This window comes from Rhopalosiphum padi, chromosome 2 (assembly GCF_020882245.1).
Source record: "Rhopalosiphum padi isolate XX-2018 chromosome 2, ASM2088224v1, whole genome shotgun sequence".
NCBI classification, from domain to species: Eukaryota; Metazoa; Arthropoda; class Insecta; order Hemiptera; family Aphididae; genus Rhopalosiphum; species Rhopalosiphum padi.
In genome coordinates, this window is record NC_083598.1 from 78,193,424 (window position 1) to 78,219,424 (window position 26,001).

General features: G+C 30.3%; 1 protein-coding gene across 1 annotated transcript; it reads right to left on the reverse strand.

The window, feature by feature from the left end:
- On the reverse strand, positions 1-24,272 carry LOC132920766 (uncharacterized). Its single transcript, XM_060983421.1, has 8 exons — positions 22,804-24,272; positions 15,762-15,909; positions 9,910-10,008; positions 9,104-9,323; positions 2,631-2,775; positions 2,357-2,524; positions 1,606-1,722; positions 1-831 (listed from the first exon to the last, which is right to left on the reverse strand). Exons 1-8 carry the CDS (start codon positions 23,881-23,883, stop codon positions 664-666), a joined length of 2,145 nt encoding a protein of 714 aa, XP_060839404.1. The 5' UTR covers positions 23,884-24,272; the 3' UTR covers positions 1-663.
- Between the last annotated feature and the right edge of the window lie 1,729 nt (positions 24,273-26,001).

Below are 26,001 nucleotides of genomic sequence, written 5' to 3' on the forward strand. Positions count from 1 at the left end.
TAGATAATTGTAATTTGGAGTTTTCTATTATAAACGAAAAAGTTTAGATACATAGAAACTTAATAAATAAATATTATCGTTTGATCAGTTATAAAATGATAACAATAGTTTACAGTTAATTAATATATAAGTGTTATATACTTATATACATAAAAATATATATATTAATACAGAGTTTTGTACAGTTGAAATAATGATTTTCACGAATAAAAATGTGAAGCTCTTATATACATATAATATACTTCTAATTAATAAACATTAATAATATGAGCAATAAATTGGTGATATTATGTATAATCGTTAAATAGAATAATTTAAATGTACCATAAAAAATAAATTATATGCTTAAATTTGTTTCTTAAATGAGTTGTGATAATAAAAAAAAAGGTATACACTATACAATATGCATATTAAAATGTTGAAGTACACTATGCCACATTTAATGTTATATTATATTCTAGTTCAGAAGATACTCAGTCGTATAATTATACAATACTATCGTATAAAAAAATATATTGTTAGCTTATATAAAATATTATATAATTACTTCCATCGTGATTTATAAATGGGCTTATAAACAACTAAATACATTAACACATTAATATGTACATACTAATAATAAATAATTTAACAACATTTTCTTAAAAAATACAAAAATATGATCTAAGTAAGTACTACTGCTTTGTGTACACACGGTCCAGCTTGTCCTTCGAGCAATGCGGGCCACAGGTAAGTCCGAACTTGATTACTCTCCAAATCTGAAGAATGATATCTCACGTGCAAATCCCGCTTAAACGATCTCTGTTCATATTCCAGTACAAAGCTAGGTGTCTACGTTACAAAAAATAAATAGAACAGTGATTTACTATAATATGGTATAAAACTATAAAATATAAGGCATTAGGTTACATAATATTTAGTGTGCATTGGTATTATAACTGTAATAATCAATACGTTTTAAAATTTAAAATAAAAAACCAGGGAAGTCGCTATGCAATATGTTATGTATACTATTTAGTATAATATAGAGTAGATGTCAATCATAATTTATTTACTTTGTCATTGAGTAACTGTAATGGATGACGTATTAAGTTTGGATTAAATGATAAATCTTTGTAGGAATGCGATGAAAAAGAATTCCGCACAGAGACGGTCTGATAGCCTTATTGTTTTTATGAATTTCGTCAAAATTTTAATTCCAAATACTCACAAAAAATTGTGATTATTTATTTTTGGTAATTTGTAGTTACTGCAAGAAAAATTTGTCAGGAACTGTTTTTGCATTTACAATTTTTTAACTTATTAGCAAATATTTTACCCTGATCCCTAAAGTTTAGGTATACCAATAATAAAATAATACTTAAGTTTTTTTATTTTTTTATTAAAATGTCGTAACATAATATAAATACGACTGTTTAAAACAATGATATTAAATACGTTAAAAAAAACAACAATACACGTAATACTACGTAATGCACATAGAACTAAAATAAAAATGACGAACTCGTAACATTATACTGATCAACTCATATCCAATGTGACGTGAAAATTTAACTACAACGCATTACCACACACGTGTTATATTATATAATAAAATATTCTCACCTGATTTACTAGTGCCCAAGCTAAGCGTACTGCGTCACAGATGTATTGATGGAGACCGGCACACGTTTTTAGACACGGGTAGTCGTACAACGTCGCCCACAGCTGAGAGCTTACTTCCTGTTGGTGAAACGCAATCATATTAGTATTAGGTATATAATAAAATAATTACATTGCTAAACAATGAGACATTTTTCAACAACACATTACAATTCAAATGTCTTCCTACTAATATAACTGTTATTAATAAATTTATATAATACGCGATACATATTTCCCGGTAACAAAAGTATCATATAATGGAAAATTATAATACTGCTGATTCATTTTTTTTTTTAAATTATATCTTAGGTACGTGTAGTATTTTGGGATAAACAAATAGTGTGATAAAAAATAAAAATAAATAATAATCAATTATCATTTGCGTTTATATGCGCGTTATGAGACATGAGTTATAACAAACACGAAATATGTAAAAAATTGTATGACGTATTTGGTTTTTAGATAACGACTTGAATTAAACTTGAGTATTATCGTTTTTATATGTATATTTTAAAAATTTTGAATGAAATCCGTCGATAAGAAATTCATTAAATATTAATGCTAATCGTTAAACGCAAAGTCCCATAGGTGAATATGTGAATATATTATAATCACATTGTTATCTTAAACAACATGCATACGCGAGTATTATCAACTGGTATATATTATAAACAGCGAAGTACGTGATACAAATATTTTACGAAACGCTTACCTCGATGCACTGGGTCAAATCAAAAGTGTCCACTGTCCTCCTCAAATAGGAGCAGATGGAAGCCTCCAATTCGACGTGTGCCGAACCGGACGGCGTCGGATAGAACAGCAGCCGCTTCACTTGTTCTTTTTTTTGGTTCAACATGGCTTGGGTGGACCTGAACGCCAACTGAAAAACGTAATAAAATTTATCCGATAAAACCGATGGTATAAATTATTGGAATCGGACACGGCTGGTGTATAATATTATAATAATTTATCGGAATAATACTTACGACGACAACGGAGAAAAGGATTTTCGATTTCAGCTCTGTGGCGTCGGCGAGCTGCGGTAACACGTCTAATTTTTCAAGCGCCTCGACGCGGGCTTGTGAATACAGGTTACCGTAGCATCTTACCAATCTCGGTCCACTCAACTCCCTGAGAATTTAAACAATAATAATTAAAACAATAATGATGAAAATATAAAGTCTTCATTTAAATCTCCATTGACCGTGATTACTACTACGCCGGTCGACGTGAATTAAACGAACTTTATGTGATAATTATATATTATATTGTTATTTAATTAATTGTTTTTGTAATTTTTTTTTCCATTTAATACACGCTAATCTCGTTGAGCGCATTCGGTTTAATGGTCTCGTCCACAATAAACATATTGTTAAACGAGCGAATTAATTTATCATGATTCATATTCGGTATTATACAAAAGAACGATTTTATAAAACGACAATAAAAGTTCAGATCATTAAATTGACGGTTTTATTTTAAATCTTTCTGTGTCCTTAATTTAAATTAATATCGATTATCATATAAACGTTCCAATAAGTAGATTGTATCAAAAACAACGAGATATATGTTAAATTTCAAATTCATATTATTTTGCTTTTAGATGTTTTATTATATCAACATGAATTGAATATTTTAATTTCCAAAATGATAATTATTATTTAACTTATAGTTCTTTGAGAAAAATGTATTTATTTACGAAATTAATTAATCATATTGTTAAAAAATATTAATTATTATTCAAATAAAGATAAATATTTTATATTACTACAAATTACGAGTAGCATAATGTAGGATAAATACAAGATAGTATAAATAATAATATTATTTGAAATTCTTAACTGGAAATGCGATTTAAAATGTAAATAAATTGTTTCAATTTTCTCATCATCATCAATCATCATCACGTGTATTTCTTCCAGCGGAAGTCAATTCAAACACATTTTAATTATTTGTAATACAATTAACCAGAGGCATTGCAGTCTAAACTGTAAAAAGTTCTAAGCATATACATAATATCTACACAAGTGAAATTGTTGCAGCCGCGTATTCGTACCCTCACGACCCCGAACCTTGTATTTCCTATTACTCGCACAAACTCAATTACGGATTTTAAACGCATTACAAATGCTAATTGGATTCTACCCGCGTAGAGTTCAACAATTTATACATTTAAAAAAAAAATAAAATAAACAGCTATATGTACCAAAGCTTCAGTTGCCATTTATAATTTAATTTTGTCGATACAATCGCCGCAGTGACCTACATATTATTATTATACATACGGTACGTCGATACTGTTGTAATAAGCGAATGATGGTGTGGAGCAGTACTTTACGATATAGACGTGGCGTATTGTATTATTCGTAAGCCAATATCTATTAAAATCGTCGAAATATATATCAGTGATTTCACGTAAAATTCGCATTCTGACATAATAGTATTACACGTATACGCGGTTGGATCCATGACCCTATATGTGTGTAATACAATATATATACGATATAATAATAATATATATAAATATAAATTCACCACAAAAACCGTCTAAACCGCGACTATATAGTGGCGGTGTGTTGGCAAAATCTCGATTATCTTTTTGAATCACTCCACTTTAGCCGCGATTCAACTGTGCAGTGTACATATAAACTATTGCCGCCATATAAATTTAACAACAGATTATAAACCGACAGCCGAAACAGATGCAGTTTAAATACACGACCGTTCCACCATGACATAAAATATCCATTGCAGAGCCGCCTACACAATACGACTGATACACGCGGATTTCGACCGTAGTGGATTAAGTAAATCGTAGCCGTTCATCAACAACGAACGATTTAATTACAAAAATTATTCTCCAGTGTTGTAATTATTTCATAAGGACGAGAGGCTACCAGTATAATCTTGAACGATACGACGATGTTTACTCGCAATACTCATATTATACATCTCTCATCACTCTCTCACTCTCTCTCTCTCTCTGTGTGTGTCTCGTCGTTGTCGACAGCCTCATCATCTGTTATCCGAATAAAATGATCAACATTTCCAAACAGTGTGTTACGATAAGTTGTTTGATTTTTCGTATACAGTGGGTTACAACGATCATCACGCACGTAAGGTGAGGAAAACAAATTTCAGTTTGTCTGCAGCCATCATATAAATCAGAAATATAATTTTAAACTAGCAGTATTCTGTTTTGTAAACAAGTACCTATCTATAGTTTGAAAGCAAAAGTTTGAAAATTGTAATACGTTCCTCGTCCGAAACTTAATACGATAAGTTTGCAGTACCTAAATAAGACGAAAACATGACCATATTAAAACGGATCGACAGTTATATTATATTTACTATATGAGTAATGACCGTTCCGTGTATTATGTAACCCCTTATTTTCGCACGCGTCTTACAACATTATAATTTATAATGCATTTATTAAACGAAATCAAAATATGTCCAAAATTAATCCTTTCTAATGACTAAATGTATTATACATTCATGCATACACATAATAATGTAGACTACCGAATCCTTTCCGGTATATAGTGAAAAGGAAATCATATGTATATTAACTAAACCCCGCTGCGAAAAGCTTCTAGCCATCGTTTCATTATAATATACAACACAAGTTGTTGTGCGAACTTCTCGACAAAAAAAAAATGAAGCTATTAATATATTAAAAATTCTATTCTTGTATTCGCATATTTGCCCATTATGTGGGGAAACTTTCTACAATTATTCTCGTTCATTGGAGTAAACTATAGTATAATAATTACGTTCTATCTGGATGATCAATTAGCATCTAAAGTTTATCATTGCGGCAAACATCTGTAAAATATGTTACTTTAAAACATTTCTTCACTATACACGTGTTGTATCTTTCTATGAAATCCTTTCTAAGAAGTATAATATAATGTAATTTTATTATGTAAAATATAAGTATGGCTCGCCCTTATCACTAATCTTTAAAACAACTGGTTAAGTCACGCGTTACGGTTAGTTTTTCTTCTGTAAAATATGTTAAACATATTCATCTCGTATTAGAATATTTCATATTATAACTATACGCCGATTTGTTGTGATAAGAGCTTGCGCGTCCTAACTGTAAAGTGTAAACTGTAATAATTAACTGAATTCCATGTACGTATATAGTTAAAAAGTGTTTTAATACATTAAATGTCATATAAGTAAAAAGAATCCGTTTTATTCAAAATATTTAAATCGATCAATACTATTTCATTTTATTATGTTTTTATTAAAAGTTGATACAAATAAATATTGAGTTATTTGTAGAGAATTTTTGAAATTCGTTAAGTATAGGTATTATATGTTATTACAATCAATATACGCTGTTTGGTATAATATTATAAAATCGAGTCTGTAGAAAATATACAACGACCTACACAGTTTTACCATGTGGTTTAAATTATATATAATATATATAACCTACTTTGAAAAAATATTGAATTCTAAGAATTTATCAACGAAAATAATTGCAAGGTTGCTCTATATATTATCATTATAATTATAAAAAATGATAATTTTTATATCTACCAGTGGTGTAATTATAAATTTGCTCTGGGAAGGGACAATATATAATTTTCCGAAAAATTTGATTATCAATTTCAAATAAATAAAGTTATAATTTATAACAAAATATAGATCATGGTTAGTAGTTGTAGTAGAGGTTATAAAATTAAAAATTTTCTAGATCCTTTGAAGATATCATCAGTAATATCATTGGATTAATTTTGATATCTCTAAATACTGTCTACTTGCAGCAACAATGTTTATCCGTTTATCAATTTTAAAAGCGTTTAAAATTTTAAAGCAATATTTAATCGCATTTCGCATGTACGTTTTAACTCTAACTGATTTAATCTTTGATTCTTTAATCGTCATTATTACGGCATTATATCGATAACAATATCATAAACCAAAAAAACAATTTTTGGAGATCTATTCCTCTCATCCACCATTAGTCTTTTCCATGGTAATTACACATGGACTGTCCTAAAAAAAGATTCAATGATGATAGACATATTATTTTCATATATGCCTTCGCTTCATTATAATTTGACTAGAGTAAATGTTTATTTTAATAAATGTGCAATATTGTTATTAAAATTAATTTATAGCCAAAACACTATATACATATACACAGTTATTCAAAATGAATAATCCGATACTTTAAACTTGGATTTCTAGGTCACCTGATCCTTACGCCATGTGACTACTTATTTTGAGTATATGTTAAGGATATCTGTACCTACTTATTATCATCAACCACACAAATACTTTAAACAATGAGCGGAGTAAATTACAACAGATATGAATCATGGAATTAATTCGAATTCCGACTAGGCGTTGTTCACATAACCGAGGGAAGGCAAATAGAACATTTATAAGTATTATTAAATAAATTTAAAATATTATTATTTTATTTAATATATGCTATGCTAGCTCAAAACTCAAAAACTAAAAACATACAAGCGTATGAAATCTGATGAATCATTTTGAATAACCACTACGTAATATAATGTAGCTGAATGTACTTACATACTACCCATTAATTTGCCAATTGCTACATGTACAGTATTAGGTCAAACAAGTACATAGGTACATACATTCAGCGAATTTAAGAAAAAAACTATATAGAAAGTCTTGAAATAATTGAAAATATACGCGTTCTTTAGTCGAGCCGATCTCGACATTAGTGAAAAAATAAATAAATTAGAAACTCCCAGCAGGGTTGGTTTGATCCTACGTTCTGTACGAAGTATACGATAAGTCATTTCTAATGAAAAAAAAACACAAACTGACTGTAATATATAATTCAGTCAAAAGCCGTAAGTACGTAATGAAGCAGCTAAATTAGCCTGCATAAAATAGTGTACAAAATAAATGGAATGGCAACTGAGAAACTATTTGTGCACAGTTTAGTTCACTGCAATATATTATGCTTTCAACATTACAACAGAAAAAATGTCGTGATCTCATGTATACTAGGAATTCTTAAATCCTGTTATCTAAAAAATAAAAATAAAACAATGAATATTTTTCTTGTCTTATCGCTTGTATGTCATTTATACTAATTAGTTGTTGCTATTATTATTATTATTATTATTATTATTATTGTATATCCGTTTTACATCATAAGATTTTATTTAATATTGAAAACAATTTTCATATTTTAATACTTGGTATAAATAATTTTAGAAATTTTAAAAATTTTTATATACGACTATTATTTACTTTCCTGTATACTTTGAAATTTTCATTTAGAGTAAATACAAATAACGAATAGCGAATTAGTATTCTTGTATTTATTATTGTAAAATAAGTTTTCTTTTATTTTAAAACAACATCTATGCAAACAGTGTCAGTGAAATTTATCTTTCAAAAATAATTTTAGAACCAATAGGTAAAATATTGATAAGTATCTTGTACGTTATGAATTATTTGTACATGTATAGGTACTTTGTTATGAATATTATATAATCGTCAAATGTGTTGAATGTGTTTTGTTGGATTTGCATGTCTATTATTATTGTAATTACGTAAAATCTATAGATTCCATCGGCTGTAAGGTATTAAGAAAAAATATATTATGTGTTTTTTATATTGATTGAAAAAAATGATTGTTAAAAAAGTTATAAGTATTTTTTTTTCTGTCTGACTGGTAACAATATAATTAATGCTAGCTGTATATCAGTGTTTTTTTTTTATATAACTTAATAATATTTTGAAAGTAATCCTACAAATACCACTTGTTCAACTAAATTCACTGTTTAAACAATACAAAGAATAACCATTATTAAATTTAGTTGAAACCATTTCATACATTAGTATTCTTATATTATAGTTAAATGTCGGTTAAATTTGAAGTCTATTTGAATAGTTGAAAAATCATTATCGTTCACATATATGGATATATAAAGATATTATTACTCAATATATACATTTTATATATATTTATATATAGATTAATAATTTAAAAGTAAGATTAACTGGAAAAGCTCGTTATTATTATTATTATTATTTAACAATCTATTTACGTCGATTTTCAGATTATTATCAATGATGACAATGTAATGGTTTTATAATGTTCACTTTTTTTTTAGCTTAACGTAGTTATAGTAAATAACTTTGGTATAGTACGTGCGTGTTATCTAATTTCAGTGAGACTCTGTCAGATATCATGGCAGATATTCTAGTGTATATTTTATTTGAACATTATTTTTTCATAATATTCACACGCAATCTTATTGAGTGTGTAATATAAAGGTTAAGCTTAAACCTTAAAATTACCCAAATAAAATCACCTTAATATTAAAGGTAATGTAATCCTTTAGGTAATAAGAATTAAAATATGTTTGCAATAATTATTTTTTTTTTTTTTGACTAACAAATATGTACAAATAACTTTTATATAAAATATATTTTTTTTAAAACTCACTTAGAAGACTGTGCCTGTTTAGTAGCTTTGTTTAAAGACTCAAGTTTAGCTTTAGTTCTTTCTAGTTCGACTTTTGTAGCTTCCAACTCCGTCTGCAAGGCCAATTTCTCTCGATCGTCGTTAACGGTCTGCAATTGTAATGCAGTCTGTGGTCCACACTTACGACAACAGGTCAACGTATTCATCGATTTCTCGGTTGACCATTCCCAATTTGGTGTCGCTGAACCAAAAAAACCAAATATATATATAATATGTATTTATATATTATATAAAAATAAAAGTAATAATAAATAAATATGAGCTAGTTTAGGTCGTTTGTACCAGTATAAAAACAAAACCAAATTGCTCATCCAAATTATTTCCCGCGTCCCAATTTTATTTAATTCGCATTGGACTATACAATACACACTACCTATAAACTAACAGAAAATTATTATTACTAACGTCCGTGAAACCTAAAATCGATCCGATCAAATTAAATGGACTATGTATACAGAAAATGAGTGTGATTAAAATATCAATTTTCATCGACAGTGGTCTACAGCGGTGGTTTTACAGTCGTTCATTTAAACCCGCAATAGCAGTTATTTTCCTCGTTTATATCTCTATACGGGAATATCGAATGCTATACATACTATATAGTCAGTAATAATTATACACGTTAATGGTACTGCGCCCACACATTTGTAATTAATACGCAAAATAGTAATGACACTACGAGTATATACGCGTTTTATATGAAAAACGTATATGACCAACGTACGGTAATAATAATAATGATGATAATAATTATATATTTTTGTTACCTGTCGTGGACGACTCTGCGCCATCAGGAGGACTCGCCGAACTTGATCCAGTGCTCATTACTAATCTAGTGCGAGTGCTGTGATTGCTGCTCGACCGCACTGTAAATAATAATATATATTATAAAAAAAAATTAGCACATTGTTGTGGACCGTTAGATACAAAATAATTATACACATATTGTACACGTCCAACGCGTGACCTGTACAAATTATTATAAACGTTGCATAAAAAATACTTAGTATACATATTATATTTTATAAATATAATTTGTATACATCACAATCGGAAATAGGTACTCATATTCAATACATCGCCGTTGATTTTTTAAACAATTGTCCTGCAATTAGGTATTTGATTTTTACGAATAATAATTTAACTTTGAAATTAAATCTAACGAGTACATTTCTAGTATAATGTAACTATGTGACACATTTGTGTGAAAAATACAATTTATAAATATATATTATATTATAACGAAATGCATATTTCGATATTGCGCGAGTTCCTGCAGTAGGTTTGGCACTATGGTAAAATTATTTACCTTAGATGATATTAAAGTTTTTCGAAGGGAACGTCAATTATGACATATTATTTTTCTTAGATAAATAAAATAATGTAACCATAGACGCGTGTAATTTGAAGAAAAAATGGGGTAGACTGAAATTACCTATTAGTTTCGTGTTATTCAAAAGAAAAAAAATTGTTGTTTTTTATCACCTATATATATATATATATTATATATATACAATTATTATCGATTATAAATTCTAAAATGAAATTAGCAATTCCGACGATTTTCTTATTGGCACTTATTAAACAATTTAATAAAAGTTTATTACTTTGCCACCTATAGAAATGACGGCCACTCTTCAATACATGCTGATGTGCCTATCAGTCAGAAATAATAAATTATAAAATGTTTGCTTTGGATTTCGCAGGAAACGGCAAAACGTAGAAATCTAAATTTAAACTCGTCGTCTTGGGAGTGACAATTCCTTCCGTGTTCGGAAATTGCACGACACCAGCAGTTTTTTATGTGCACTCGTGTATAGTCCCGGTAATTGGTAAATTTCGAAAATCAATAAATAATAACGCGAGTTTCAGCAAAAAAAATTACTCAACACCTACAATAATGAAAATAATCGAGACATCAATCTCACCCGCGTTTATATGCGTGTCATACTCTTATGTACATTAATACCTAAATGCGTATAATTAATAAAATTATACTTTGTTAATGTATAAGATAAGTACATATATATAAATATGGTGATTCACTAAGCATGGCCACTCACATTTATTTAAATTCTGGTTTTTGGAAATTGTATGTATACAAAAATAACATATATTCAAGTATTTAAGATATTTCATAACATTAAGGAATTGTTCTGTGTTAATTCAAATTTAGTTTTTAAGAATATCCTTTTTCATTATAATTATTTTTTTTTTTTTATATTGATGTATATAATATTAATTGAAATACGAACTGGTATAGATAATTTATGAGTTATTCAACTTAATATTCTAAACAGCATGGATAATAATCTATTCATTATTATAGTAAGTTATTAAAGATATGGGGGTTCGGGGTTATGGTGATTTGAAAATTATAGTAACTAATAGAAATATATTGGCATTTTATGTTAAAAAAAAAATCTTCTGAGTATAATAAGTACTAGATTGAATATTACATTCATTTTATATATTGGGTATATTTAACGTAAAACCGTTTAAGGATTATTCTACATTCAAAATAGTTGATACAATAAGCTCTAAGTTATATTAAAAACTCGGAAAAAGGGACGGATATTGCTAAACAATTTCGATTAAATACGTCTTCTTGTGTGCAACCGTAAATATATAATCATATATAATATAAATATATAACACATTCTGGGAACTATTTGTTGTATGCGCCCAGGAAATTTGAATTACGTTCTGCGCGTAAGTATAAACTCTTTTAAACAAGTATCTTTCGAAAAGTATAAAACACGCACATGGTATAAACTAAATTTGATTCGTACATTATTAATGTAATTTCTTATCACAATAATATATATTTTTTTAACATTAATATTTTTTTTTTAAACAATTATAATAATTCATTATACTTATAATAAATCATTCATTGTTTTTAAAATTCATGTTTTTAATATTCTTTTTGTGAAATTAATATTTCATATTGAAGTTAAGTTGATCGATAAGAATATTTGTGATAAAGTAACAAAATCATGGGTACAACCATCATGGTGTGAATGATGTCAACATCACTTAAAAAAAATTATAGGGCGTTTTTTAAGGGTATTTTTGCGTAAAATGCATTTTTATAGGTATTTTGGATATTTTTTAGAGCTTAATTTTATAATTTTAAGGGCATTTAAATTCGAACCCTAATAATTGCATATTATATATTGCAAACTATTATATTATATAAATTTCCCTTACACGCGATATTATATTATTATAATAAACTAACACCTGCAGATGTTAAATGTAAAAAAATCATTATTTTTTTTTTAAAATATGGTCTGAATATAGTCAAAATATCATAGCCCCCCCTCCACACCTTCAAAAAGTTGATCACGCCACTGTCGCCACTGGAGTAGATCCGCCACGCATCATCATCAGCGTCGTTTCACCTCAATAACGTCGGAACATTAATGTATTATTAAGAATGAGCGTTCAAACTTTATCGACGTATATACGTACCTATATATTATACACGTGCGTATATATAATATCATTATTGTTATTACTTATTATATATATATATATATATATATATATATATATACACAAACACACCAGATTGCCGCCTACAGTAGGTACATGCTGCACCGCAGTTCACACACGTACGGACAGAATAACACTCGTTCCGCGCGTATTATATTCTCATATATACAATAATATACATACCTATTATATACCTAGGCACGTGATTATATACGCGCCATATATGTATACACCTATATTATATATATATGTACAGAGTATGATATTATATTATAATCTCCGAATGTATTATAATAATACATGAGCGATTCTCACAAGACGGACCGAATAATGTATTTAATGGCGATTCGAATACGCACAGACCCGCTTTCTCCACGAGTATCGTAGATGTGCGTATAAAGTGTACACATATATAATATATATGACAGTTGATGTCGTGCATAGTATATATATATATATAGGTTTAGAAAAATACTACGTACATATGTATACGATGATTCGCCAACCATGCTCACCCCTTTTTTCAGTTCAATATTGTAGTTATTCAATATCTGATATTTGAATTTTTTTTTTTTTACTGCTTGAGGAATGGACTTTTGGTTATCAAATGAAAAACCTCCTTTTTACTGTAAATTATTTAGCAGATATCTTTTCTGAAAATGTCAATATATCAAGTTTAAAATTCGAACGAGTAGTTTTTGAGTTATTCAAGTTTGTGTAATATGTGTATTAAGAATAATAGATTCATGATAAAAATAATATGGAAGATATGGAGGCTATGGTGGTTTCAAAATTATAATAACTTATATTAATCTATCAATATTTATAATTTGTAGAAATGATCCAAGCATAATAAATACTAGATCTAATATTACTTACTGTTTTCTACTTTTATAAGCCCATTTTTTAGGACTAGTTTGATAACTGAGCAACTATTTGTTTGAATTTTTAATTAGGTAGATCGGCATTTTCAAAAAAATTATCTACTTAATAATTTACAGTAAAAACATTAAGAGGTTTTCGTTTGAAATACAGAAAATTGTTTTAACGGTAAAAATAATAAATTACATATATTTAAATGTTGTTTTTAACTACTCAAAATTATGGAAAAAATATTTTTAAAATTGTTAATAGTTTTTAAAATGATAAGTGTCTTATTACGATATGATATGGATCATGGATCATCTGATATAGGATACCTAAATATCTGCGAACACATTTATAGATGTATACATTATTTATACATATTATATTATATATTATACATGGTATTTACTATTTTTACGACGCCACACCACCCACCGTACACCCACGTGTATATAATACGCTATATACATATGATGCATATCATTATACATGTATAGTTCGAGGTCCCATTATTATATTACACCTGTTCTGTGCGCGTACAATATCCGTATAATAATTTGGCGGCACCGCTGCAAGAATAAGAAGAAATAATAGTATACGAATATGCGAAAGTCACGGGGCTTGATTGTGCGTTAGATTATTATGTATCATATTATCATAATATACGCTTCCGCCGGTATAATCGTGGTCATTTCGCGTTATAATAATAATATGTATGGTCATTGTCGCCGCGATGCAATTTAAATAATATATTGTATATATTATTATAATATACGACATCGCGCGATCGCAAAGGGGTCATTGGCGAAATGGATTGTATGATTGTACAGAACATGCACCTTGCCACACCGCAAGATTGTGCATACCTGTGTTACCTGTGTGTGTGTGTGTGTGTGTGTGTGTGTGTGTGTGTGTGTGAAAACTATTTAGTGTCGATTGAGCGTAAAATTATAACGTCGTGTCGACAAAATTCCGAATGGAACAATTATTTATTCGATTTTTAGCTTCTAGAGACAAGGTTTTTAATGTTCGTGGTTTATTTTACATTAGTAGCGAATGTCATACGTCATGCAGGTAAAATAATAAAACGTTTAAGGTCTGGATGTATTAGTTATAATCGCATCCCAAGATAAATAGATACACGTACATGATGAAAATAGCTTCTTAAAGAAAGACAGCTCTCTGCGCCCACCCTTTTACTTAACAGCATTAAAAATTGTTCTTAGTTTTTTATTTAGTTAATTTTTCTATACTTCAACTGTTTATGATTACATTGATATTAATAAAGTTGTACATTAATCTTTATGCATTTTAAGACAGAGAAAACACGTGCAATATGCGAGTATGACGTTCTCTTAAGAGATACTCATAAAAATAAATCTATATTTTACAATGTGCAATTTAAAATTATAACATGCAGTATGTAAAGACTGTATTTAAACATTAAGTTTTCGACCTCCTCTCTTCCTTTACAAAAGGTTCTAGGGACCACCTTGCATGACAAGACTGGTTGATTTATATGTACGCACACTTCATATAATATGTTGTAATATTATTTCAAGTATGTATATACCCTACCCACCTGCCGATATATACATACATATAATATATATATGTGTGTGCGGGTGCATGTGTAAAGAGTCTGTTTATTTGATTAAAATTTAAAACACAACGATATTTTACATACACTACATATGAGAAAAATTTATTTTTAATCTTTTTTCCGTCCATATGAGTTATGTGTTTTGAAAATTAATCAACTTTCAACAAATATTTGAAACGCATTTTTAGGGTTTAAAAGTCAATAGCGTTTAAATCGAAAGACAGTTTTAATTAAAAATTTTTGTTTTTGGTATTTTCTATTTTTCAAACACGTATAATTTTTCGCTAATGAAGTATTTAGTATTTGAAATATTCCTTTTAATTATGTTCGAATTGTTGAAACTGCAATCAACTTTTTAAGTTAATAAAATTATGTACTTTGACTGAATGTATTTTTTCCACAAACAAATATGATTGTATAAATCAAACACATTTTAGATTTATACAGTACCTGGGTACTTATTAAAATTACTTCATTTTAGAATTGTATATAAAAAAAAACAGAAATATATATTAAAAACGCTGTGTTTTTTGTAACACATCAGCAAAAAACTAAATAATTGATGTTAATTTTTTCACTGTAATGTTTATATCAAAGTTTATATGTATATATATTTTTTGAAATGTACGTAAAACTACTATTAGTCACCTGATCGTGAAATGAAATTGTGTCTGGCTCTTTTGGTGACATACGGTGAATTTCCCGACATCATTATGGCACTGTCTGAGTCCGAATGGTAGCCAGATATATCGCTAGAATCTTCGTCCTCCGCGACCTCCTTCATGAACTCCAAAACCTTTAAAATAATAATCATAAATAACTAATTAGTTATACTATTTACTTCGTGACCATTGGAATTATCGTAAGTGTGATCCCCGTCCATACTTCAAATACTCGGGCGATTTCAGATCATCTATATCATTAGAAAGTATCGTTTTTAGGGTTCGCTCACGTATACGAACTATAGATTACTAAGAAAACTTCAAATATACGTCTTGTCAGCACCGCAAAACGATTCGAATCTCGATTTATTTGTTTTGTGAATCGAATCAATATACTTTCTCTCCCATCGTCTTCATTTCGATGATAATTATGTATGGGAAATAAACATACATATGTGTACCTATCTATGTTTACGTTACTGATAACAGTGGAATTCGATCCAATTATAACTAACCGCAAAGGTTGAAGGTCGTTAGTGAAAATTCAACCAACCCTCGAACGGACGATATAGCTAGCTAATAATAATAATAATTGCCATCGTGAGTGTAATAACGTCCTGAATTGCGTTCATAGTGTATAGTATACACTGTATACATTATAAAGCCACTACAACGACTTATACTGATATACATGTACAATACGATGCTCCGGTGTATAATAAAATAGCGAACATTCACCGGCGCTCGTGCATGCAGTAAGTAGGCGCACAGGCTGCACAGATGCCTAGGGCTCAATGCTCGAATTTCAGTCATTATAAAAAAAAACCCCCCCGTATAATTTCTACCTAGTAGAAATCCAAAACTTTTACGAAAACACTACGTACAATGTACATGGAAGTAATAATACCTAGTACGTACTAGGTTTGTATAGGTGTATAGTATAAACTGTACAGCCATTTTCCTCCAAAAATGAGATACCGTATTTTCGCACTGTCCGTTTTCCTCCATTATAAAAATAAGATTGTATCATCCTATCATTAATTTGAATAGGCTATCTATCACTTTCTGCTATAGAAAATCGTTCTTTATATTTTTATGTATACATATTGTTATATTGTTATTTGTATATCTTTATGTTAACATCGTGCTAAATATTAAATAAACGGAATCTGTCGTTTGCGCTTCATTAATCCCTCAGATAAAACATTTGGTTGGACGTTTGCGCATCTCACATTTTTAATATACCGCAGTACCTGACAGGGGGAAACTTCAACATTCTTAAGAATAATGGGTTACGAGTTCAGAAATATTTAGATTTAAAAATAATTTACTTGTAAAAGATTTCGATAATTTTGTAATTCTGTTTTATAGACAATGATTAACCAATGATTAACGATCATTTTATTTTTATAGTTTTTATAAGTACGACGTATAATAATTTTTTGCGTGAATATTGATTAATTAAGAAATATAGTTAAACTCGGGTAAAATACGTTTTCTTCTCGTATGTTTAAATCAAGGATAAAATAAAATATTTTACATTAAATTATATATTTTAGTATTCAAATATCACAAACAGTTAACCACGCGTCAACAGCCGCGATGCGCAAACGGTCTATAATAATATAAGAAAGGGTTATTTGTAACAATAGCGATGTATCAACAGTGTATACAAAAAGTTATTTTTTACGATAGCGATGATGGTCAAACGGCCTACAAAAAGGTTGTTTCATAACAATAGTGATCCGCAAACGTCCTACGCTTGAAATAAATTAAAATTAAAAACCGTTGTATAATAAAATTTAGTAAAAATGTGTGTATAATTTAGAACTATAATAACTTTAAAATATAATATAATATAAAAACTATCGTCGGTTAGAACTGTTAGAAGTATTAATAAAATGAATAAGTTAATATTTAGAGAAAATTATACATACATGATTTTAGTTCAACTATGCGTGTAGAGGACAACAGTATCTCATTTTTGAAGGTAAATATAGTTTTGCCCAGGTAGGCGTAAAATGTTAATTAATATTATACTTTGTCGGGTGTTGGAAAAAAAAGAATCTCATTCTTGTGTGTATTTGAAACCCATTTTATCACCACACTAATCTATTCATCAAGTCGTCGTATAACTCGGAGGCCGTCGTCATAATAATGATCGTTTGTCTTAATGGCATAAACCGCTTGTTGTATTTTTGTTCATATCAAAAGCGTGTAAAATATGAACAAAATCTACCGACGTAAAAAAAAACCCATATGGATTATAGAAGAATATGCTCTGTAAGTTTATTTAATCAAAATGTCTTGCCAAATATCACTGGGTTAATCGTGACCAAAGTCATACTTGACTTATGCTGAGGAAAATAACAAACCTACTGCAGTGGTACCTACTACCTACTGTGTGTGTTTGAAAAATACCGGTTAGAAAGGCCACAATAACATAAACGTTGTATATTTACGACGAAAAACAACTACTCATCGTTAACTCGTTTGAGATCACAACAGTTCTTCGGTGCAGTGTGTCAGTAGACTAATATATTCGATATCCCGGGGTGTTTCAAGTGTAACCTTGAGTTCCAAAAATAAATTATTAACTGGACAACAGTTTTCAAATAATAAACCTGCATATGTTATGAATGACTTGATAATTTTGAATTACATATTATGGCAAGAAACTGGATAGGAACACGTAAAATAGAAACCGTTAATCGCAAATGAAATCTTATAGTTTTGGTAAAATACTTATATTAAATGCGTATAAGGAGTATTACACTGAAGTATTACAACTTAAATTAACTAAACATTTATTAAAAATGTATTGTCATTAATTTTTGTTTTATTTATTTACAAATAATTTTTTTAAATTAATAATATTTTGTAAATTAAAAATATACGGAAAAAATTATTCAAAAAAACATATCTTAAATGAAAAAAAAACACTATCGATTATATATTTGTTTACAATTATTTAAAAAAAAAAAATCACAGAGTTCTTGTATTACCTATTATTATTTTCTTATTAGAAGATGTTTTCCATTTTATTATTTCACACACAAACTATAATTACTTCCTCTTTGTCACAGAATTCCTATAATTATATCCTATAGTAGTTATAGACTATACTTAATTCATTGTTATATAATATGGATTAAAAAAAACAAAAGATGGTAACAAATTACAAATGTATTACCTTTCTTAATTTTATATTATTATACTTATCTACTGTACTCATAAAGTTAAATACATCAAGTAGTTATATTTTCATGGGAGATTAAAAGCGGAATAATAAATTTACCTTTGTGTTTTTAAATTTAAAAAAGTAAGATATAAACGTTATGTAATTTTTTTTACATAAAAATATATAACTATAATACCACGGAAAAAAGCAAATTTATTAAATTTATTTTTTCAAAGTTTTAAAATATGTATAATATGTACATCGAAAATAAACAAATACTGCATAAATATATTTAGTTTTTAACTTTTAATTAAAGATAAGATCAACTTTATATTTAAAGGTATTTTAGAAATTCATGTATTTATTATTATAAAGTATAATATATTATTTTAATATATTTATTATATTTATAAAAAATGTATGGATATAATATTAAATATTTGGTTTTATAGATATTGAATTATAAAACATAATTTATTAGGAATTAAGTAATTCAATAAAATATTACTTTTAGTTTTACCGTTCATCATTTTTATATCACTATAATAAAGCATAGATATCATGTTATGCAATGATTATTGACTTGAGGTTATTATTATTATTATTTTTTTTTTTTTTGACAAAATAAATAATATAATCAATGTGATTTGTATAAGTATTGTCTGATATTGACGTATAATAGCATATGACTTATACGTTCATTAAACCACATGACTGTTATTTATTTTGTTATTAATATTTATTGTATTGGATATGAAATTGTTCAAATATAATATTCTATAATAAAAAAGTAAGTAGGTATTTTCAATTAAAAATAGACGTATATATTTTATTACAGACGTAACAATGTCATATTTAAACATTTGAAAACATACTTTGTAACTTTTATTTGAATATAAAAATTATAATTGTATTCGAGTCTAATGAAATAAAGCGGGGAATTTTAAAATGTACACTGGTCTTTTTTGTATTAACCTAACCACCGTTTAGAATAATTGTTATTATATTCTTTGGAATTGTCCATTGTGTTACATGCAATTCGCAGCGATCAATTTTGGATTGGTTTATGGGAAAAATATCCAGTAGGATTGTTAATAGATTACGTGAAGACAAAAGACAATAATATATAACTGCTACGGTGAGTACTTCCTAACAGTAGGTACATCATTGCATAATCCATTCATACTAAACTTCTAATAATTAAGACCATCATCTGAAACATTCATCTTTGGGTCGCCTATTGTGATGCTAATAACTAGTCGACCGTCGTGCTTCTAGATTACACTGTTTCGGCAAAGTTGGTGTCCACACGCAGCCTCTGAATGAACACGGACATTTCGATGGATTCATTTACAATGGAAAAATGAAATCTTCCGATTTCGTTTAATCGATTAACAAACATTTCATGAAAATCCGTCTAGTAGTTTTTAGGACTACCTGAGGAATTACAATAACAAATGCTTTTTTCGCAACGAGTGTAAAAAAAAGGAAAATTCATATTATAAAGTATATAAAATTATTTGGTATCATTTTGATTGTAATGAAGTAAAACATTATTTTGCTTTTTCTTACTTAAATGAACTTATTTTACTCCTTATACAGTTATGCCTACTTACTATTTTCCTATTTTTTTTTTAAAATAATTTTCATGCAAATATCATACACTTGTATATATTTGTAAATTCCGAGCCCTACTATACAATATTCGTGTTTTGTCGTCAAAATTATTTTGTTTGTTATCGAGGTAATAAATAATTAATAAATGGCTGATAAAGTAATAATTATTATCAGAATACATGCTGAATGCTGATTACTGTAGTTTAGTAAAAGTTACAGTTTTATAACTTTAACTTTTGAAAAGGCAAAAAATAATTTAATTTTTGTTTTTAGATTTTTCAAGCTCAAATTAAATTAATGACTACTTTTTTCAATTATAAATGCTTTTAAATACGATTTATTTTGCGACATAATCCGAGCTCTATAATATACTTAATGTACACACAACGTACGATTTGCATATAGTATACACGTAAAACTGCCCGATATAAAACACACAGAGCAACTCGTGTTATCCGTATCAGCTAAGTATATTAAATTGAAATAATTATACGGTGTCCTTGGATATACGCGTTATTACATATATATATATGTAGGTATACGGTCTCGCGTGTTCATATAATACTTGCTGGTTTTACAGTTAGGTAATATAGGTATAATATAATATAGTTTGTATACAATTTACAAAAATTTTTTATCACGGATGTCAGTTCGTTCACACAGCGCGTTAGCGTTTAAAACGCGAACATAATGGAAAAAGATGAATATGTGAGAAAAACGGATGTGCGCGCGTGTGTGCGACTAGTTCCCTCAGTAATAGCCAGCGCCGGTCTAAGAGTCGACTCGTCCACGGTCATTGATCTCGTCACACACGTATATACGCGACACATCTGCTGCAAATCTTACGATGGCCCTCGCACATATGACCGTAGACTCGACCGTTAAACTGACAATTAATATTTCATGAACGACTTTGCCTTGGTCCTAACTATATAGCACAATATTATATCATAACAAAGAAAATCAACAACCCCCTACCCAGCAAACTGCAATTCTGTTCAATTGATGTAGTTATATATCGATTCAACTTGCAATTTACAACTGTTAGGTAGCACAAGAAAACTAAAAATCGAAGTGCAACTGCTAAATAATTCTCAAAATTAGGCACCGCTAATGCCTTAATCCGCATACTTCTTAGTTTAAGTGATATAATGGTTTAAGGAAAGGGACTAACTCGTTACAACAACACGATCGATCATATTTACATATATATGTATTCCTAATACATTATTTTTTAATAATACATAAGCCCAACGTGTATTTTATTAATAAAAACTTCTGATCATTTAACTAAAATGTCTTAGGACAATTAAACGAAAATAAAAAGTTGAGAAAAGCTCACTCTTTGAGCGTGTTATATATTTTCAGGTTCTAAACGTATTTCTAGACGTAATAAACAATAATTTTAAAAAACTTTGGTAACCTTTATATCTCAGCAAGTACCTATTTTTTAGTATTGGATTTTATCTATTTTAAATATTAATATTTTCATAATTTTAAATACTGGCTAGAAAGAATTTATTTTTAATAGAACCGTTATAAAATCTTAATGAGTATATATAATGACTACATACAGTAGTAACTATATATTAGTAACTAGAGGAGGTATGGACAAAATGAGAACTTAAGCTGTTCTAATCTTATGTTTAGAAACTTCCAAAATATAACTGTACGCGAAAAAAGACATACCACGCCCTGTACGACCTAATAAACAGTCGTATATTTTAATCCCGTTATATTTCTATATTGTCATACTTTTATAGGTATGTGCATAAAATAAAACCCTATACACGAAAGAAATAAAAAAAAAACATTATATTTTTTTATTGTTTTGTATAGAGTTATTGAAACCTAAGGTAATAGTTATAAACAACAGTTTCTGTTCAACGAGCGCCAAGCGACAACGATTACTTTGTCAGCGATAAACACGAGACATGTCATATTGCCGTATTGCACAATAGAATAATATTATGAATTCCCACAAATAGGATTACCTTTTCAACCCATAACGGGCAAACGTTAATCATTAAATTATCATTAAAAAAATTATACAAAATTGACTACTTATACAACTTTTAAAGGTTTTTTTTTCAATTCGAGTGTAAATTATTTGTCCCGTTTAAATAAAGTCACCCTTTTTGGGACTTGTGCATAGTATACATATCATGCATTGTGGTAGTAAACCCGTAACCACAGTAAGATACTAATATATATATATTATAGTTCTCACCTGTTCACAAGCGTGCGAGTATCTCATGAGAAGAGGCGCCACCACGTGTTCCGATTCGACTTTGAGCTCCTTCCGGAGCTGAGTGAACTGGAACAACGCGTCCTTGTCGTACTCGACCCGCCGCTTGAGTATGGTCAACAATATGGCCATCGACTTGTTCTCCAAAACGGGTTCAACGACGTTCAGCAGTGTCTTGTTCTTGATGAGTCGCTCTTGGATGTCGGACTGCTGCAGGGACAGCTGACGCTGATGCGACGCCTGCACCGGCGCCGGGCCCTTGCTCACGCCGTCCCGCTTTCCGGACAGGCTGAGCTCCTCCAGCTTGAGCAGCGCCGATTTGTACGTGTCCACCAGCTTCTGGAACTCCACCTTGAGCGCGTCGTGCAGGTTGGTGAGCGTTTCGTCGCTGGTGCCCACCAGCCCGTGCTGGCCGAGGCCCTCGACCGCCTTGTCCAGCGACCGGCGGCGCACCTGCAGCGCTTTCCGCAACTTGGGCTCGGACAGTACGATCACCTTGAGCAGCTTGCGCGTGCTGCCCAGCCACCGTTCCGCGCCGCCCGCCGCGGTGCCGGTGAAGAGCTTGACCAGCCGCATGAGCACGTGTTCGGGCCGGAGCACCTTGACGCCGCAGTCGGACGACAGAAACACTTTGGCGTAGAGCGCCTCCAGTATGGACAGGCTGTGCGGCATCGCTTCGACGAACAGGTCGATGGGCAGCTGGTCGAGGATCGCCTTGAACGTGTTGTGGCTGAGCCGGTTCACGAAGTTGGCCGCTTCCCTGTACTGGGCGTTCTCGTACAGCAGCAGGATGCGCTTGACCGCGAACCGCGGGCTCACGTCCGCAATGGTCATCGAACTCACCAGCTCCGGGAACCCGTCCACCCAGTTGGAGTTGCGCCACTGCATCTTTTGCACGTTCACCGCCTGCCGGTTACGGTCCGGCTTGATCCGGTTGCCCAGTCCCTTGACCGGCTCGGAGCTGTACGAGTTCCACGTGGCCGACGGATCGGACAGCGGCGGCGGCGGCAGGGTGAGCATGGTTCCGCCGCTTTTCGGGTACGCCTCGTAGTATCTGTTCATGTCGCGTCGCGCATAACACTCCGTATATCCGGAGTGCGGCCGGAAACGATAACGTCGCTTCTCGACGAAAACCCGCGCGGACCGTCCGCGTGTATGGAATCGACGGGCGAATAAAAAAAAACGTATACGCGCCCGTAACACGTCCGATACTGCGAGATTGCAATAATTATAACACCGCGTTGTCGCGATCAGACGATGCGAACGCGGTTAAGCGCGATTGAGCACGGTCAATATATGCGGTTCGTGTTCTGTGCGGTGCGGCGGCGCACTGTGTGGCAGCTGACTACGACGTGCGCGGCTGGTCACGCTGGCGAAACTGGTCAGGTGAGAGACTCTCCGGAGACTGGGTGTTTGAAGAGCCGGTCTCGGGTACGCGCGCGGAGCCGGTTAATGACTCTCGTCTCGTGGGAGAAAACCGCGTTCGTCTGTATACACTGCTCGTCGGGTCGCGAGATCCATCCGACGTGCCCCTCCGTCACGTCGTGTGCGGACGGGGTCCCGGCCAATTTTCACGTTTGTTTACACGTATGTTTAGGTACCAATCGCGGTTAACCGTAAACGAATGCAGCCGAATACGACGCAATAATATATTGCGTTATACGTGTAACGTGCAGTGTATATGCGTGCGATTTTACTCGCGAGTATGAACGATGATTCACCGAGTACGACTATATGCTGCTCATCCCCGTCCTCTAGTTCTCGTGACTTTACTTACTATAGGGAGGTACTTAAGAAGTGACCCGTGGAGATATTATAAACTTCTATTTTTTTTTAAATGAGACCTCTCTTTTTCGACCATAAAATATTTAGCAAATGATATCCGGGATAATGAGTTTGAAAAATCGAAATTTGACTAAATAAATATAATTGAATGAAAAAATGGGATTTAGCATCCTCGGTTAATCACCATCACATTGTATAGTTATTAAAATAGTTGCAGTTTACTAAAAACTGTGTAGATACTAAACACAACCCCTGCACTCTCCTTCTTCGTCCACGGAGACGACAGAACTCGGGCCAAGTCAAGTTTCTTGGATATAATTCTTGTAATTCCAACGTATAAATATTATATGAATATTATCATAAAAGTAATCTTTTGACAGTAGATACCTTTTAAAAGTAAAAGTTGTGCACACATTTTCAAAATTTCACACAACTTAGACGAAAACATCTCTTTTTTGTGTATTATAAATTATAATATATAGACAACGATCAAACGTTGTTATTTAACAAAGACGTAGCAAATTCTCAAGTTTCAAATTAATAATGTAATTTATAAGTATACGAGAGTAATAGAGTATATTACGTCATTTGAATTGTTGAAGTTTTTTGAAACATTTAAGATGTTCGATGTTCCATTAACTGGTACGATTTTATAATATATTAAATGTGTACTTGAAAACTTTATATTACTTTGGTATTTTTTTCTTTTTTTAATACTTATATATTTAATATAGTATTTTAAATAATAATACAATTTAACATTCAATAAACTTAAACTACAAAAAACAATTTTTCCGGAAAATTAAATTATCCATGTTTTATGAACGCTTTTTTAAATAGTTATTTCTCTTTCTTGCAAAACATTATTAATAATTCGGACTAACAAAATATAATTTTCTTATCTCAATGTTATTTAACTATTGCATTCAACTACACCTTAAACGCAAGAATTCTTAATTTCTTGTTGGTAATTAAGGGTTAAAACTTGTTGAGATAATTATTAATTATACATAATGTATTAATATCATGAAACGTAGGAACTTACATTATTCATTTTGACATTAGCCATTAGCCGCTTTAGAATTATAATGTTGGAGTTCTTAGATGTAATGATTTGAATTAAATAAAATCCTTTTTGAATTCATTATTTGTAATTTTTTGCGATCCATTGAAATTGAATATAATGATACATAAAATATTTAACACGATTATCCATTGGTGTTTTAATGCCAAGCAGCCAGCCGATTCCTTACACAGCTAACCTATATATAAACATCAAATTTCAATTATTAATTTTTACACGCAACTATCATGGAAATGATTTCTTTTGTAGTACGGCGATTGTAACCTAGTCAATAAGAAATAATAACATCAAATCTTCATAAAAATGAATGA

What these genes read in the sequence shown, in the direction of transcription:
- LOC132920766 (XM_060983421.1), bottom strand. Translation starts at nt 23,883, where the DNA reads ATGAACAGATACTACGAGGCGTACCCGAAAAGCGGCGGAACCATGCTC. An exon ending in TCCTTTTCTCCGTTGTCGTC is followed by an intron (nt 2,525 to 2,630) that starts GTAAGTATTATT and finishes TACGTTTTTCAG; the next exon opens with TTGGCGTTCAGGTCCACCCA. An exon ending in ATTTGACCCAGTGCATCGAG is followed by an intron (nt 1,723 to 2,356) that starts GTAAGCGTTTCG and finishes TTTCACCAACAG; the next exon opens with GAAGTAAGCTCTCAGCTGTG.